At 42.5% G+C, this 19876-nt stretch overlaps 1 protein-coding gene across 2 annotated transcripts in view; it reads right to left on the minus strand.

Annotated features, from left to right (window-relative positions):
- Window positions 1-19876, minus strand: part of LOC124038182 (tight junction-associated protein 1-like) — a 124521-nt gene that overhangs the window by 18593 nt on the left and 86052 nt on the right. For both annotated transcript variants that reach the window (XM_046353721.1, XM_046353720.1), the window contains exons 6-7: window positions 14511-14672; window positions 5799-5865 (exon numbers count right to left, since the gene is read on the minus strand). In XM_046353721.1, coding sequence (XP_046209677.1) covers window positions 5799-5865; window positions 14511-14672 — 229 coding nt within the window. The remainder of the gene's footprint in view (window positions 1-5798; window positions 5866-14510; window positions 14673-19876) is intronic.

A 19876-nucleotide genomic window follows, 5' to 3' on the forward strand; every position in this document is an offset into this window, starting at 1 on the left:
CACAAAAATAATGCAATCCCCAAGGATGAGGAAGAAGGATTTTAAAGCTGTGGACTAGGGGTGACCGAGAGTACTCGATTCGTAATCTGTTTACTTATAATTGAATAGAAGTACTCAATTTCGACCTACTCTGCTCGTTAAATTGATAAGCACTGGCAAAACGTCTAACTAAGTTGTGTTTATTTTCTGGAGTATGTCAATCACTTTGAAAATAATGTGTTGAGTTGTGTATCAGAACAAGCAGTAATTGGAACAATTACAGCAAACTTTTCCCCTTCAACCCCGTTTCACGCCGAGATGGGAGTATTCAAAATTATTTTAAGCCTGCGACACAAAACAGACATTCTTTCAATTGCCCATCCGCTGGCTAAAGGCCACCTTTGACCGAGTGAGTGTGGGGACAGGACATGTTTTGGGCAGAGTAATCCTCTGGCCGGTGAAAAGAGATTACCTCACATCAGGGCCAGTCCCCCCCCTTCCCCACACGTCCCATCCACAAAGCTCCGACCAGCCCATTCATCCTCTATCATCTATTTTGCTAAATTTACCTCTTCTACACTGACAGCAGGGCTGGAATAAAATCATACAGTAAAATATTGGTAGATAATACAACAGTAAATAGGCCTATGAGGTGTGAATCCATTCTGGGAGGGCTAGCCTCTGGTTAACGGCCAGTCAAGGGAAACTGCTTGTAGTTGTACTCAGATCACATGCCATGCAGAGAGTTGGCAGTTTCACAGCAACATAGTTGGTCTTTCCCTAGTAACACAGTGCAGCTTGACTTTGATTGTCACACAGCTATCAGAGGGGACAGGGGACCATATGACAGTCACCAGCAAAGGATCACAGCTATATACACTCCGATGACAGTTTATTAGGTACACCCATCTAGTACCGGGTCGAACCCTCCCTTGCCTCTAGAACAGCCTGAATTCTTCAGGTATGGAAATGTTGCTCAATTGGTATGAAAGGACCTAGGAAAACATTCCCCACACCATTACGCCACTGATACCAGCCCGTACCGTTGACATCAGGCTGGATGGGGCCATAAACTCATGCCACTTCGCCAAATTCTGATTTTGTCACCAGCATGACGCAACAGGAACCGGGATTTGTCGGACGAGACAATGTTTTTCCACTCCTCAATTGTTCAGTGTTGGTGATCCCATTTACATTACATTTACATTACATTTAAGTCATTTAGCAGACGCTCTTATCCAGAGCGACTTACAAATGTTTTTATGACATCCAGTGGGACAGTCACTCAATTGTCTAAAACTTAGGGGTGGGGTGATCCCTATCCTAGGTATTCCTTGCCAACTGGAGCAGCTTCTTCTTGCTGCAATAGCTCATCTGTGACAAGGGCCGACGAGTTGTGCGTTCTGAGATGCCGTTTTGCACACTGTTGTACTGTGCCGTTATATGACTATTTGTGGCCCTCCTGTCAGCTTAATTCTTGCCATTCTCCTTCGACCTCTCATCAACAACCTATTTTCGCCCACAGGACTGACGCTGACTGGATGTTTGTCATACCATTCTCAGTAAAGACTAGACACTGTCTTTCATGAAAAGCCCAGGAGGCCGGTCTGCCTGCTTTATACAGCAAGGCACGGCCATGTGACTCACTGTCTGTAGGAGCGAACCATGTTCGTGAATAATCGTACATAATAAACTGGCCACTACTTAGTGTATATACAGGACATACCTAGTCATTCAAGGGTTTTTCTTTATTTTTGCTATTTTCTAAATTGTGGAATAATAGAGAAGATATCAAAACTATGAAACAACACATATGGAATCATGTATTAACCAAAAATGTGTTAAAAAAATCTAAACATATTTTAGACTCTTCCAAGTAGCCAATCTTTGCCTTTGCACTCTCTTGGCATTTTCTCAACCAGCTTCATGAGGAATGATTTCCCAACAGTCTTGAAGGAGTTCCCACATATGCTGAGTACTTGTTGGCCACTTTTCCTTCACTCTGCAGTCCAACTCATTCCAAACCACCTCAATTGGATTGAGGTCGGGTGATTGTGGAGGCCAGGTCATCTGATGCAGCACTCCATCACTCTCCTTGGTCAAATATCCCTTACACAGCCTGGAGGTGTGTTGGGTCATTGTCCTGGTTTAAGTCAAAACTGTAACTAGGCCACTCAGGAACATTTAGTGTCGTCTTGGTAAGCTACTTCAGTGTCTAGTGTAGTTGGAAATTATTCAGACCCCTTGACTTTTTCCACATTACAGCCTTATTCTAAAATCGATTACATCGTTTTCCCCCCACATCAATCTACACACAATACCCTATAATGCCAGAGCAAAAACAGGTTGACATTTTTGAAAATGTATTAAAAATAATACAAAGCTGAAATATCACATTTACATAAGTATTCAGACCCTTCCGTCATAAAGGCCTGATTGGTGGAGTGCTGCAGAGATGATTGTCCTGGAAGGTTCTCCCATCTCCACAGAGGAACCATCGGGTTCTTGGTCACCTCCCTGACGAAGACCCTTCTCCCCGATTGCTCAGTTTGGCAGGGCGGCCAGCTCTAGGAAGAGTCTTGGTGGTTCCAAACTTCTCCCATGTAAGAATGATGGAGGCCACTGTGTTCTTGGAGACCTTCCATCCAGCAGAAATGTTTTGGTACCCTTCCCCCAGATCTGTGCCTCGACACAATCCAGTCTCAGAGCTCTACGGACAATTCCTTCCACCTTATGGCTTGGTTTTGCTCTGATATGCACCGTCAACTGCGGGACCTTATATAGACAGATGTGTGCCTTTCCAAATCATGTCCAAACAATTGAATTTACCACAAGTGTACTCCAAGTTGTAGAAACATCTCAAGGATGATCAATGGAAACAGGATGCACCTGAGCTGAATTTCGAGTCTCATAGCAAAGGCTCTGAATACTTACGTAAAAAACTTATTTATTTTTATTTTTTAAACTCTCCACTTTTCACACTACTGTGTGTAGACTGATGATTAAAAAATAAATATTTTATCCATTGTAGAATAAGGTTGTAATGTAACAAAATGTGGGAAAAATCAAGGTGTCTGAATACTTTCCGAATGCAATAATGTTGATTCAGGCACAGAAAAAAAGTTGATCTATATAGTGCAAATGAATGGGCGAAGTCAGTGAAGTTCAATCTACTGCGTCTCCGCATGGCAGTCCTGGAGGAAGTGCGCGGCTGCGCAAAATTGAAGCTTAGAGGGAACAACATTAAGGCTTTCCATAACAAGCTTTTAGTTCTTTCATCACATTCCCAGTTGGTCAGAAGTTTACATACACTCAATTATTATTTGGTAGCATTGCCTTTTAATTGTTTAATTTGGGTCAAACGTTTCAGGTAGCCTTCCACAATAAGTTGGGTGAATTTTGGCCCATTCCTCCTGACAGAGCAGGTTTGTAGGCCTCCTTGCTTGCACACACCTTTTCACTTCTGCTCACACATTTTCTATGGGATTGAGGTCAAGGCTTTGTGATGGCCACTCCAATACCTTGACTTTGTTGTCCTTAAGCCATTTTGCCACAACTTTGGAAGTGTGCTTGGGGTAATTGTCCATTAGGAAAACCCATTTGCAACCAAGCTTTAGCTTCCTGACTGATGTCTTGAGATGTTGTTTCAATATATCCACGTACTTTTCCTCCCTCATGATGCCATCTATTTTGTGAAGTGCACCAGTCCCTCCTACAGGAAAGCATCCCCACAACATGATGCTGCCATGGTGTTTATACTTGAACTCTATCGTTTATACAGATGAATGTGGTACCTTCAGGCATTTGGAAATTGCTCCCAAGGATAAACCAGACTTGTGGAGGTCTTGGCTGATTTCTTTTGATTTTCCCATGATGTCAAGCAGAGGCACTGTGTTTGAAGGTAGGCCTTGAAATACATCTACAGGTACACCTCCAATTGACTCAAATGATGTCAATTAGCCTATTGGAAGCTTCTAAAGCCATGATATCATTTTCTGGAATTTTCCAAGCTGTTTGAAGGAACAGTCAACTTAGTGTATGTAAACTTCTGACCCAATGGAATTGTGATACAGTGAATTATAAGTGAAATAATCTGTCTGTAAACAATTGTTGGAAAAAGGACACGTGTCATGCACAAAGTATATGTCCTAACCGACTTGCCAAAACTATAGTTTGTTAACAAGAAATTTGTGGAGTGGTTGAAAAACGAGTTTGAATGACTCCCAACCTAAGTGTATGTAAACTTCCGACTTCAACTGTGTCAGTCTGTCTGTCTATCTATCTAAAAAATATTCTGACAGTCCATCTACATTTTATGGGAAAACAACATTGGGCTAGGGGGCACATTTTCTTTGACAATGTGATTGGAAAGAATGGACATAAAGTACACACACACAAATACTCTCCCCCCACCCCTCCCAATTAACATTGTTAGTATTATTCTGTTGATTTCCTTGACCTGTTGATTTTTTATTTTTTTATTGTTAATGACTAGTTCTATTGTAACATTGTGCTTTGGCAATACGTATCAGTATGTCATCCCAATAAAGCACATTTCAATTGAATTGAGAGGCTAATCAAACAACCATTAGACATTTGGGGACAGCAGCGCACATCTAACATCGACACTTTATGTCCTGATATTGAATACATGATTGATGCTAGTGGAGAAACAATGATGATGTGAATACATGATTGTTATGTATGGTTGGCGAGTCATATTGTGAATCTCCCGATAAACCTATAACAAGCATCATACATAGTTAACCATGTTTTGAAAGGGACACTCTGGGATTTGCCATTGTGGGAATATGTACAACTGTCCCTCTCTTTGCACATAAATTCCATAGTTTGGAGCGCGCGAGCACAGGTTGTCCCTGGTGTGCTGCCACGGGGAATAGCAGAGTTCTGGACCTTCCCATTTCCCAAGGGGTCTGGCAGAGACATGCGTGATAGAATGATTTGGCAATTAAGTCAATTCCCTCCGTGCTAATCCCTTGCAGCACTCTGTACCACAGAATCTTCCAAAAACAAATCCTGCGACATAAATGGCTGACAGGTGTGGGATAATGGCATGAGAGTGCATTTTAGAAGATACACAGCTGCATGGGAAAGACTCTTCCCCAATACAGAATAGATCCACTGACCTGGTATACTGGGAAACTGAGTAACATAGAAACCTGCAATTGGAAGTTGCGGTGTTTGCAATTCCATAATACGTTTGACCAGGGTAAGGTCAAAAGGAAAATTAATATTTTGAGAAATGGAGTGAATGTTAATTTGAGATTAAATCATTAAAAGGGCAATCAACAGTTTAAACAATTACAAAGCCATTTCCCCGCCCCTGTTCGGGAAAAAGCTGAGGGATGGGGCTGGAGAAATGTATCCACTCAAATTCATAGACCGAGCTATGGATGGAAGGACTGACCATGATATCAAAAATATAGTTTAACCATGTTTTTCAGACCAAACGAGTTGTTTACAAACATTGGAGTAATGCAAACATATATATTTGGGGTTCTGATGTGGTAGGACAGTTGAACTAAGCTAATGAGGCATTTCTAAGTCATACTCTTAAAGAATCAATGGATACATATCATTAATTCCTATGTGCATAAATGGATGTAGAGACTACATATCACTCATTCAAACATTCAAAAAATTTATGTAGCAACTGCAGATGTAACTTTATGGTACAAGTTGTGCGTCAAGGTTTCCTTTCAAAAGTAGTCACCAGAAGTACATGCAATGTGGTATTGACCAATGAGAACCTATATATAAACAGGTCAAAGGACAGTTGAAAAGAGGTGAAAGGTTACCAGGGCATGAAGCTTCTCCTCCAGGTCTTGGTTGGCCCGCTGGGAGGCAGTGTAGCTGTTCTGCAGTCTGTGGAGAAGAGCAGAAAACAGAATGTGTCTCAGTTAATAGTGTGCAGTGCCTACAGATAGAAAGGTTAAATCGGAAAATCCACAGATGGTATGCTGCTGACTGATATGAGCCCACTGGTACGGAACGTAGCACTGCGGTGCGGTCCTCTTCAAACACTTCAACTTTATAAAAAATGAAAAGTATGCAATCAACTCCCATCATAGTTCAGATGATGCGTTGTCTCCTCTCAGACTGGTCGTCTAATAAATGAAAGAGACTGGCCATAGAGACCACAGTTATTGTTGAAATAAGGCACCAGAAAATGGGCACATCCTGAAGTACGCACACTGTTCTTTTGGCAGTCACATATCCCTACATTTAGTTTATTTCCATTCAACAGCAGAGGGGTATGAATTTTCTCAGAGCACTTAATGACGCCGTCAGAGTTTTTCCAACAGGTTAGATATTCGGCACAAATTACGAGAGATGGGAGGAAAGGGGAGAGAGGAGTCTGAACTAAACCCATTTCAATAGGGCCAAGGGCAATTACTTTCCCACTGTATCCACTGCCTCCTAAATTTGCTAGATAAATTCCACTAAAATGAGAGGTTGTGGATTTTATGCGAATGCAATTATGATGCAGAAGAAATTCAAAGCGCTAAAATGGCAACGCAACAATTTTCCACATAGTTTTGCTTTAAATGGATGAGATGGGCCCTGCAGTCATATACTGTACAGGTATTGATGTTCATGTTCTCTAGAAATAGCTTACAACCCCTGATTAGGATAATGGTGGTGCACAATCACCATCAGTCACGCTCACAATGTGTAATGGTGAGCAACAGTAAAGAGGTGTGGGAATCAGGAAGTTCAGGGCACCAAAGCACACTGCTTTCAGTGAGTGTGACTCATGAGAAATTACGTGCACGTCAACTCCATGTGAGACTTTTTGAACATAGAAACAACCCCCAAAAATGTTTGAAAATCAGTATTTGAAAGGTGTAATGAATCTTTCACAGATTGATGTTTATCGTCATGTATCTTTCCCTGTAAGTAGAGCTGAGTGGTTTCCGCTAGTTGGGCCAACTGCAAAGTCAAAATTGGCTAAGGGTTAGGTATTATGGTTAGCAGTGTGGTTAAGTTTAGGTTTCAAATCAGATTCTATGACTTTGTGGCTGTGCCAGCGAGTGACCCTACTGCAGAGCTGCCTCCAGGGCAAGTTTCACGACAATAAATACCAACCTGCGAATCTGTCAATACGGTAATTTGTCCATTGTTATATTAGTCATTTTGCCTTTGTTAACCTTTGTATGGTTCAAACCCCATCTCACAGAACCCCCGGAGCATATGATTCAGGACTATGACTGAAAATCCAACATCTGAAATCCAATAGAAGTGTAAAAATAAAAAAAGCACACCGATGATGCTCACAAAGCACTCTGCCCGTCACCCTTCCCATTGAGAACAGATTACAAGGCCACAGTCTAGCAGCTTGTGATCCTTTCCCCGGTAGTGAGGTCTGCACCGTGCACCAGGGCACCTCTCTAGCCTGTTAGTCTCATCTCCTCTCTCTGCCCTGAGCCATACTGTGTGCTCATTTGACCATGCAGATGTGGACTTGTTACAACAACTGCCTCTCCCGGGCCAACTGGCCAAGTGATTGATTCATCGATCGAACAATATTACATAAGGACACACACACTGGTGTAACCTTGCCCTGATTACAAGCCCAATGCAATGACACTAAAGCTATTGTAGTGTCCAGTATGTATGAGCGCTACCGTTGCGTATCAATTGGATTCATACTTCAAAAACACCTGGCTTTGACTGACATATTTCCCCCTCAATAACACCAGCATTTCTTATTACCCTCTGGCACATCCTTCTCATTCCTCACTAATTAAAAAGTGTTCACTGCAAATCACCACCGATGATTTTCGCTCTCTTTGTCCCAATCAAAAATTCATAAACACATTTGAGCAAAGCTCACTGATTCCCACCGAGACCACAGTGGTAAACTCCCGCTGTATTTCAGTGTTCAGAGGATAGTGATTCATTTCATTTCGAGCTGATGATATTCAGAAAATAGGCAGAGCAATTAAAGTCACTTGATAGATCCACCAAGAAGTCGAATTGAATAGTCTGGCTGCCGTAAACAAATTAAATCAAGTCCTCAGAGAGTAATTCACATGTGAAGGCTGCTCCTGGGTTGGGTAAAATTGTAGTCGTAAATACAACAATTGGATTCTCATTCCCAGAGCCTTTTTTCCATGCAGAGTGATCTCTAAAAGCATCCGTGTAATGGTGCTGCTCAGTGATAATCAGATAGGACATAGGAGTGGAGCATACTCATTAAACAACGGTAATCCAATTTAACCATTACCTTTGCTGAGGCTGCATTGAAATGTGTCATCACCTAGTATGGACACACAGATGGACCAGCGCATCCCGCATAGGCATGTAGCCTCATGCTCCGATTTATGATGGAAACACTGCAGGGATAATTGAAAGTGACTGGCTGCTCTGACCAAAAAACAGGAAGAGACGCCTCTTGATTGGAGATAAACTGGGATGATTGCTTTTGAATCACACACACACACACACACACACACACACACACACACACACACACACACACACACACACACACACACACACACACACACACACACACACACACACACACACACACACACACACACACACACACACACACACACACACACACACACACACACACACACACACACACACACACACACACACACACACTTTGAAATAAGCAGCCATGTGTTTTTTTCTGAAATCTTGACTTAAACATTTTGTGCATTTTTTACATTACTGCACCCCAGAGCAAAACCATTTCTATGTGCATATGAACAGTAAATGAAAAAGCTGTTTTTCCATATACTTGTTGACCGCAAAATAAAAACGAAATGGCACATTTACATATAAAGAAAGATATGGGAAATGTATTGGAAATGATTTCAAATGGAGGCAACATATTTTACGATTTAAAAAGACATCTTGTGCATATGAAAAAGAATGGCAAACATTATCACCCGACACCATATCGGGAAATGGTTTTCCCTCCAAGTTCTGTTAACCAGCATTAGCTGCAGACCTGTGTCCTGCCTCTGACAGGGTTTTAGTTTCCTAAGCAGGGCTCTACAGCGCTACAATTTTACTCGCATAAAGCGCCTAAATATTTTGCTGTGTGTCCTGGAATTTACATTTAGGAGCACCAGTGTGCCTTGAAAAATTAAAGATTCTAGCTTTATTACCTCAACTATTTTTCATTGTGCTCCTAAATTTCTTTGTGTGCGCCTACATTTTTCAACTTAGGCGCACACAAGGTCGGCCTAGAACCCTTCTCAGTGTGGTGGTGGGAACCTCACTGATCAATACCATTTCACTTCATAATGACATTAGCTTTACAATCTCATTATTTTCTTTTGCATTACATCCAATTTTTCTCCCCAAATTTGATCTGGTCTCATCGCTGCAACTCTCCAAAAGACTCGGGAGGCTAAGGTCGAATCATGCGCCCTCCAAAACATGACCAGCCAAACCATACTTCTTAACACCCGCCCGCTTAACCCGGAAGTCAGCCGCACCAATGTGTTGGAGGAAACACTGACAATCGAGGTTAGCCCGCAGATGCCCGGCTCGCCACAAGGAGTAGCTAGAGCGCGATGAGCCAAGTAAAGCCCCCCCAGCCAAACTCCACTAACCTAACCCGGACTGGGCAAAGTAGCGCGGCGCCCTATGGGACTCCCGATCACAGCCGGTTGTGATACAGCCCGGGATCGAACTTGGGTCTGTAGTGACGCCTTATGCACTGTTATGCAGTGCCTTAGACCGCTGCGCCACTCAGAAGACCCACGAGACTGTTTCTTGTCTCATTAAAATATGGATTAGGCATACCCCCCACCAGTACACGCTTGTCATTTTGTTGGCTATTTTTTCCCCTGCCATTAACTTCTAATAGCTGCAGAGCAGTATTGAGTAGCTTGGATGAAAAGGTGCCCAGAGTAAACGGCCAGCTCCTCAGTCTCAGTTGCTAATATATGCATATTATAATTATTATTATTGGATAGAAAACACTAAAGTTTCCAAAACTGTCAAAATATTGTCTGTGAGTATAACAAAACTGATATTGCAGGCGAAAACCTGAGGAAAATCAAACCAGGAAGAGGCTTCTATTTTGAAAACTCCATGTTCCATAACCTGCCATTGCTCCATTTAAAGGGATATCAACCAGATTCCGTTTCCTATCGCTTCCCCAAAGTGTCAACAGTCTTCAGACATAATTTCAGGCTTTTATTTTGAAAAATGAGCCAGAAAGATAACATTGCGTCAGGTGTTCGCATGAGTTTTGCTCACGCAACAGAGTTTGGGCAGCCATTGCCTTTCCCTCTCCTACTGAATAATACAGTTCCGGGTTGATATATTATCGATTATATACACTGCTCAAAAAAAAATAAAGGAAACACTAAAATAACACAGCCTAGATCTGAATGAATTAAATATTGTTATTAAATACTTTTTTCTTTACATAGTTGAATGTGCTGACAACAAAATCACACAAAAATTATCAATGGAAATCAAATTTATCAACCCATGGAGATTCTGGATTTGGAGTCACACTCAAAATGAAAGTGGAAAACCACACTACAGGCTGATCCAACTTTGATCTAATGTCCTTAAAACAAGTCAAAATGAGGCTCAGTAGTGTGTGTGTGGCCTCCACATGCCTGTATGACCTCCCTACAACGCCTGGGCATGCTCCTGATGAGGTGGCGGATGGTCTCCTGAGGGATCTCCTCCCAGACCTGGACTAAAGCATCCGCCAACTCCTGGACAGTCTGTGGTGCAACGTGGCGTTGGTGGATGGAGCGAGACATGATGTCCCAGATGTGCTCAATTGGATTCAGGTCTGGGGAACGGGCGGGCCAGTCCATACCATCAACGCCTTCCTCTTGCAGGAACTGCTGACACTCCAGCCACATGAGGTCCAGCATTGTCTTGCATTAGGAGGAACCCAGGGCCAACAGCACCAGCATATGGTCTCACAAGCGGTCTGAGGATCTCATCTCGGTACCTAATGGCAGTCAGGATACCTCTGGCGAGCACATGGAGGGCTATGCGGCCCCCCAAAGAAATGCCACCCCACACCATGACTGACCCACCGCCAAACCGGTCATGCTGGAGGATGTTGCAGGCAGCAGAACGTTCTCCACGGCGTCTCCAGACTCTGTCACATGCTCAGTGTGAACCTGCTTACATCTGTGAAGAGCACAGGGCGCCAGTGGCGAATTTGCCAATCTTGGTGTTCTCTGGCAAATGCCAAACGTCCTGCACGGTGTTGGGCTGTAAGCAAACCCCCACCTGTGGACGTCGGGCCCTCATACCACCATCATGGAGTCTGTTTCTGACCGTTTGAGCAGACACATGCACATTTGTGACCTGCTGGAGGTCATTTTAATATAATAATAATAATATATGCCATTTAGCAGACGCTTTTATCCAAAGCGACTTACAGTCATGTGTGCATACATTCTACGTATGGGTGGTCCCGGGGATCGAACCCACTACCCTGGCGTTACAAGCGCCATGCTCTACCAACTGAGCTACAGAAGGACCACCATTTTGCAGGGCTATGGCAGTGCTCCTCATTGAACAAAGGAGGAGGTAGCAGTCCTGCTGCTGGGTTGTTGCCCTCCTACGGCCTCCTCCACGTCTCCTGATGTACTGACCTGTCTCCTGGTAGCGCCTCCATGCTCTGGACACTACGCTGACAGACACAGCAAACCTTCTTCATCAACCAGGAAGCATAGGAAGTGAGAAGTGGTCTGGTCACCACCTGCAGAACCACTCCTTTATTGGGGGTGTCTTGCTAAATGCCTATAATTTCCACCTGTGGTCTATTCCATTTGCACAACAGCATGTTACATTTATTGTCAATCAGTGTTGCTTCCTAAGTGGACAGTTTGATTTCACAGAAGTGTGATTCACTTGGAATTACATTTGTGTTAAGTGTTCCCTTTATTTTTTTGAGCCGTGTATTTTAAAAACAACCTAAGGATTGATTATAAAAAACGTTTGACATGTTTCTGTGGACATTACGGAAACTATTTGGAATTTGTCTGAGTTGTCGTGACCGCTCTTTCCTGTGGATTTCTGAACATAACGCATTTTGGGTATAAATATAATCTTAGTGGAACAAAAGGAACATTTATTGTGTAACTGGGAGTCTCGTGAGTGAAAACATCCCAAAATATCATTTGGTTGTGCTTAATTTTTGTATTTTTTTATAACCTTTAACTTTGGATCAGAATCCATTTAAAAAATAATAATAATAACAATAGCTTTATTAATTTATGTTACTGTAGACTATATATATATATATTTTTTTTGAAATTCAAGAGTTCAACTTATTTTATTTGTGGAGTGCCATTGCTACAACTATGAAACAGAACACGAGTGTTGGAATGCGGTAACCGCTTTTTTATACAAACAAAAAACGAAAATAATACTGCTAACATGCACGGTCAGCAAGACGCGCAGCCAAGCGATGAAAACATCAATAGCCTAAACATAAGTGCCAAGTGTGCTTGATAAAAGTGAAAATCAGTACAAAAGCACATTATGAATAATAATCAATTATTGGCAGCTCATGTCACAAACAACGAAAACTGGTGAATGCAGTGCTAATGTTACCTGCTCTTTCAGTGGTGACATTCTGTGCTGATAATCGGCCCATGGCGTCGTCACTGACTTGTTCTATCCCAAGGTGTCGTCTCTTCCTCTTTCCCATCTCCCAGTTTCATTTGGTGGTGGGGCGCATCTTCGAGGCGCAACGTTCTTGATTTTTTTGCCCTTAGGCCTCGGAGGTGTAGGTTCAGGCTGAGGCTCAGAATCAGATGAATAATCAGACGTCACGATTCATTTCTTCCCCACCGTCAGTAGTTTTCAGTCAGATTTTGGAGCAACGCTAACGCGGCATGTGCTTTCGTCTTGGTCTTCTCGTCATTGTAAATTACGTACTCCACGTAGGCCAGAGTAAACTATCATGATAAAGACAGTTTGGATTTGATGGACTGATATAAAGGTACATACCATTTTGAGTTAGAAATCTGAATAGACAAATATAATAGAATGGCCCGCCCTTTTCTTCATTCCCAATTGGTGATTACATAATTCTGCATTGTTCGCTTCCCTTAGCTCAACTCACCCATTCTCTCCCATCATACTTTACTTCATTTATTTAATCTGTTATATGTGTGAAATTAGTTTAGGCATAATTTAGGTTCAGTTTCGAGACAATTATTGGGGTGATTATCAACTGGACACAGCAACTGTCGGGAGGAGGAGGTGGGGCAGGCCCTATTTAAAGCCCTCTTAATACTGGTTATAACTCCTGTTCTGTTTGTAATATTAAGATTCTAACAAGGACAGTGTGTTTTTAGACTTATTTAGAAAAAGTCAAGGACAGAAGGGGGCACAAGTCACTATTTTATTTTTTTAAATCATGAAAAGTCCAAATGACTGCTTTAGTGGTTCAAGTGTTAAATTCAGAAATCTATTCGATCTGTCAATAAGCTTTTAAACGTTAACTGTAAACGGTGAATAATGTAAATCGTTATTTAACAAGCTACAAGTCGTACGCAGATGGGACTTGGCTTGCCTTTTACTTCAGAATTAACTTGATTGACAAGCAGATGTGTAAAGATGGATTTCTTAATCAAGAGCTGGGAGGTTGCAGGTGCGTTGCCAGGGAAAGTAAACACAGCAAACCAGAATAATCATATGTAGGAGAAGCATTTGCTTTTAATCAAGTTCTGAAAGACTGGTGGCCATGTACTATAGAGGAAGCCCTGATGCTATCACCAACTAGGGCTGACAGAGAAAATGTGGTGGGGCACACAAGAGCCCTGGGGCAATATCCTCCGATTGAACAACAACATTATGAAATATAGATATGCACTGAGTGTACAAAACATTAAGAACTCTTTCCATGACAGACTGACCAGGTGAATCCAGGTGAAAGCTATGCTCCCTTATTTATGTCACTTGTTAAATCCACTTCAATCAGTGTAGATGAAGGGGAGGAGACAGGTTAAAGAAGGATTTGTAAAGCCTTGAGACAACTGAGACATGAATCGGGGCAAGACGAATGATTTAAGGGCCTTTGAACAGGGTATGGTAGTAGGTGCCAAGCATACCGGTTTGTGTCAAGAACTGTACCCCTGCTGTGTTTTTCACGCTCAACAGTTTCCCTTGTGTATTGAGAAACAAACAACATCCAGACAACATGTGTGTAGATAAAACAGCATGGACTTCCTGGCAATGTTCCATGTGGCAGAAACTTAACAAAACATTCTCAAACAGGCAATCCAACATGCCCGGAGGTTGAGGGAATTAAAGTAACAACTAGATGCATAATCAGACAGCTAAGATCTAATTAATTCAACAGCTTTGATCAAATTCATTAAAAATTGATTGCCGGGGAAGGTATTCATTTAATCTTTCTGAAAAAAAGTGTTGGGGAGAGGAAGTGAGTGAGCGCAGTGTGCGGTATAAGGGAATATTATCTGTGTTACGAGATAGCGAGACACTGACAATTGGCTCAGAAAAATGAGGGAGGTCAAACTCGTCACCTGCGGAACTTGTCTCTCATCTTCTCCAGGTCGTCACGGGTACGACCCATTTCCTCCCGCATGTAGTGGCGGCTGGTCTCAAACTCCGTCTCCATGGCCTCCATCTTGTGGGTGGTGTGGGAGAGCCGACGGCGCAGGTCTTCATTCTGTTGCTGCAGGATCCTGGAGGGGAGGGATGGGTGGAGAGGGAGGTGTGTGTGTGTGTGGGGGGGGGGGGGGGCAGTCAGCCCAGGTGCAGTGGAATGATTCACAGACAGTATCGTATTTCACAGTGACTAGACTGACAAGACGAACAGAGAGCCATGAGAACTTGCTTCAGCCACAGAATTCAGGGAGACACAGTTAACTGACAAACTGAATTTGAGTGAATGGCAAAATATCAAAATGGGGAATAGAGAACAATTATAATTAACAACTATGACAAGCATAATAAGGGAAAACTGGTATGTGAAAGAAAGTAATTCATTTTGCTAGTGCATGCATATGAGTGCATATATATGACATATACATTTTTTGGGTGTGCGAGAGAGAGCACATGGTTGACCACAGCCCTGTGTGTGTATCTGCAGTGGGCAGGCGAGCGGCCTGTGTCTTGGGTGATTGCATGACTTTGCCCAGGTCCCTTTGTCCTAGTGTGTCTGTGGATTTAATGGGAGATACTGTCAGGATGCTGGGGGGACGGGAGGGGACGGAGCAGCTGACATGGGACAGGACACATCTGCTATCTGCTACAACCCAATGTCCCCAATCCTGTCACCACACAGCGCATCACATCACGCAGCATCCAGCCACTGCTGGCTGCACACGTCTATTAAAACCATAGTTCCTCAGAGTCTGTCCAATCTGCCTCAGATGCATGACAGCGGTTAAAACAAGACCACGGGGTTTTTCAACACGTCACTGACACATCCAATCAGCAACAACCGATAGCTCAATAAAAAGCACAAAGAAAGCAGGGAGAAAGGAGGAGAGAGGAGGATATGCAGATACGGGCAGCGAGTTCGCAGCGGAAAGCTCATAACTACCGTCCATTGACGTACGTTCAGGCTGTGACTTCCAGTAGGCTCAGATTAGGTTGTGAGAGCCAGGCAATTGATTAGGCAGACATGGGACCCACATCAGCAGCATCCAGGTGCGTTACCCTGTGTCAGGGTGTGATTGGGTGTGACAGTGTGGAATCAAATTAGCCCTCACACCGCTGTCTGTTCCCCCGTGCTGCGTCTACAAAGATCAATTGGACTTTTTCCACACCTAACAGCTTGCGGACACTAAATCTTTAAAATCGACGTGAGGTCCCATCCTGACACTCCCAGAGCCAGAGGGTAGTCCTCTTCACTAAGTCTACTGCTTAAGAGAGAGGGGAAGGAAGGAATACACACACATTTAGCCTACGTATGCAGACCCACATGCCAACCAGAACGGCACAAGAAAAGAGAACATCAATGATTTGTGGCATGTTCTGGTTGGTGGGGGGGGCGACCAATGTTTTACTCTATAAATATACACAGGATTTCACGCTTTCATCTGGGCTCTTTCAGGGCACAGGTTTGAGTAACAGGCAGAAAATTGGTATTTGGCACAGTCTGTGGGTACTACCCAGTACCTTTAGTCCTTTTGTAAATAACCCATCAGTTAGTACATTTTGCAGACTGGTAAAAAATGTCATTGACATCCAACTAAAGAAACAAAGTGAAAGTCCACATTTACAACGTAAACAATACCTTCCAGGAAAGCTCTTGATGACATAAGGGAGGTGGAATTGTGATTTTTAATACCAACATGTATATCGAAAAAATTGTATGTTAGATGATTAAAAATATATGTTACAAGAAATAGATTTTCAATAAATAAAGTCCTCGTTAAAGAACTTCAAAATAAATGGATGACAGAACAGGAATTTAAATATCTTTGTCCCAAAACCTACAGTTTAGACACAAATCAACCACAGACCCTCCATTAAGACCTATCGTTTCAGGTACTGGCTCCCAAACAGAAATTGTCTCGTTATGTGGACTAACACATTTATCCATTAGTCAAACAGTTGCTCTTGATGTCTCATAACTATATACTGTGGCAGCCCAGGGGAGTCAGAGGTGAAACTCACACTAAAATAAGACAGCGGGAGACCCGCATCTTTTGGATCTTTTGGGCTGCAGTTGCTTCATGGGCCCAGCAGATAGTGACTGGCCGTCGGCAAGGACTCGTTTCCTGGGCAGCTCCAGGCCAGGTGTCCCTTCTGGCCACAGTTGTAACACCTTCTCTGGCTCCCGCTAACTAGCAGCCGCCGCCGCGGGGGTGATCTGGGTTCAGTAATAGGAGGCAGTCTTGAAGTGGGGTTCATATAGGTGTCTCCCTTTCTACCACGCGTTGGTTCGGGCCTTGACTTCAGGCCTACTGGGCTCTGGCCTTCGCAAACACCTCCACAGTAACCTGGTGATTTTCTATTAAGAGCGAGCAGGGCATCAACTGACAGGGGTTGCTCTGGGCAGCATGGAGCTTTGCGTCGGTGGGGAGGATACATTTGTCTATTACCAGTCAATCTATAGCTGATGGCCCGTCCCCCGTGGTAAGCCAACTTGTAGTTAATCTAACCAGCTCGGGTATGAGGTCTTACTGGGGCGTTGCCATCATAGGCCCAGGAGTGGAACAGTTGTGCCCGGGTTGGTAGTTTGTGCCTATAAATGGGCCAAGATGTCAGTTTTCAGAGCAGCATAGTTGTCGACATCACCAAGTCCCTACAGGCCTTCTGGGCTTCTCCAGTCAAAAAGGGGCCACGTTGCCAGCCAAGTCCTCCTAGGGAGGCCCCCGGTTTTCCATAACACCAATATTGCAAATGATGAGGCCCTCCAATTCTTCCTCTCCAACCGCTTAAGCAATGTGCCTACAAATTACATAATTGAGCTTGCACAACTAATGCTTACTAAAAATCATTTTCTATTTGATAAATACCACTACCTAGAGACTTTTGGAACAGCAATGGGAACTCCATTAGCTCCCAACTACGCAAATCTATTCTTGGGAAAATTTGAATGGGATTTTATTCATGAAAATAATCCTTACAAAGATCATGTTAAATATTGGACCCGATATACAGAAGATTGCTTTATGATCTGAACGGGTTCCGAAATTAAATGAACTTCTTAACTACAATCAAACAATTTCCTTCACTACGGAAAATAGCATTAACTATAGATTTCTTAGATATAGATTGTCCCTTTTGTAACAAGTACTTCAGTTTACAGAAAACCTACAGATAGTATTCACCCTCTCCTTGAGCATTTTCGCTTGAGAAGATACCCTGATGCCTGGCTTGATAAAGCTCAAAACACAAGTTTAAACAGAAACCAGTTTCTTAACAAAAACAGAATCAAGTTCTCTGTAAACTACTTACTTACTTTCAATGATAGCCGTAATGGCATCAAGTGTATTGTCAATAAAAACATTGACACAGACTATTTAAATTCTTCCTTCCAGAATTCACCTTTATTCACCGATAAATGTTCAAGAAATCTATCAAACATACATTACCGTGCAAATGTTTGGGGTCACTGAGAAATGTCCCTGTTCTTGAAAGAAAATCATTTTTTTTGGTCCATTAAAATAACATAACATTAACCAGAAATACAGTGTAGACATTGTTAATGTTGTAAATGACTATTGTAGCTAGAATCGGCTGATTTCTAATGGAATATCTACATAGACGTACAGAGGCCTATTATCAGCAACCATCACTCCTGTGTTCCAATGGCACGTGGTGTTAGCTAATCCAAGTTTATCATTTTAGAAGGCTAATTGATCATTAGAAAACCCTTTTGCAATTATCTTAGCACAGCTGAAAAATTGTTCTGTTTATAGAAGCAATAAACCAGGCCTTTTTTAGACAAGTTGAGTATCTGGAGCATCAGCCTTTGTGGGTTCGATTACAGGCTCAAAATGGCTAGAAACAAATAACTTTCCTCTGAAATTCATCAGTCTATTCTTGTTCTGAGAAATGAAGGCTATTCCATGTGAGAAATTGGCAATAAACTGAAGATCTCATACAAAGCTGTGTACTATTCCCTTCACAGAACCGAGCAAACTGGCTCTAACCAGAATAGAAAGAGGAGTGGGAGGCCCTGATGCACAACTGAGCAAGAGGACAAGTACATTAGTGCATCTAGTTTGAGAAACAGACGCCTCAAGTCCTCAACTGGCAGCTTCATTAAATAGTACCCGCAAAAAAACAGTCTCAACGTCAACAGTGAAGAGGCAAACCCTGGATGCTGGCCTTCTAGGCAGAGTTCCTCTGTCCAGTGTTGTTTCTTTTGCCCATCTTAATCTTTTCCTTTTTATAGGCCAGTCTGATATATGGCTTTTTCTTTGCAACTGTACTTTGTGGTGGGCTGGCTCATGAATTGATATGGTGTAATTAGGTGAGCAAACACTGGGGGCGGTAATGATTTCTGAGTTACCCTTCGTGACCACTCCCATACCCTATAACTCTATTTCTTTGTGACTAATTTCTATACAGGTAGACCAGAAAAGCCACATCCCTGTTTGGCAGATGAATGGCAACCGTGATTAGAAGGACCTGCTGCTCATCTGTTGTTCTGTACAAATGCTATTTTGAATTCAAATAAAATTGTATCGACACACTAAAGGTTGTAAAGCCGAAACGTCTGTGTATGCTATCCCTGTTGCAGTGAAAATAATGAAAAACATAAAATAAGCTTTATGCAACATATTTTTGAGTGCAAACCCTTTTAGATTTGTCTGAATTTGCAGGTTTTACGCAACAGCCAAGCTTCTGGGCGAGTGGGATAGTTCTCTTTTGATTGTAACCCTGTACAAGTTTACTTGAGATAAACGTGTGCTCTGTACGCATGTATACAACACATACGGAAAGTATTCAGATCACTTCCCCACAATTTGTTACAGCCTTATTCTAATACTGATTAAATATTTTCCCCCTCAATCTACACACAATACCCCACAAAGACAAAGCATAAATAGGTTTTAGAAATTGAGACTTCATAAATACATTTGATTGTTTTTTTGTGTACAATTTTTAATAATCATTCTAATTTACATAAGTATTCAGACCCTTTGCTATGAGACTCGAAATTGAGCTCAGGTGCATCCTGTTTCCAATGATCATCCTTGAGATGTTTCTACAAAGTGATTGGAGAACAGCTGTGGTAAATTCAATTGATTGGACATGATTTGGAAAGGCACACACCTGTCTATATAAGGTCCCACAGATGACAGTGCATGTCAGAGCAAAAACAAAGACATGAGGTCAAAGGAATTGTCCATCGAGCTCCGAGACATGGGCCTTGTTTAGGGAGGTGACCAAGAATCCGATGGTCACTCTGACAGAGCTCTAG

Source organism: Oncorhynchus gorbuscha, linkage group LG06 (genome assembly GCF_021184085.1).
Source record: "Oncorhynchus gorbuscha isolate QuinsamMale2020 ecotype Even-year linkage group LG06, OgorEven_v1.0, whole genome shotgun sequence".
NCBI classification, from domain to species: Eukaryota; Metazoa; Chordata; class Actinopteri; order Salmoniformes; family Salmonidae; genus Oncorhynchus; species Oncorhynchus gorbuscha.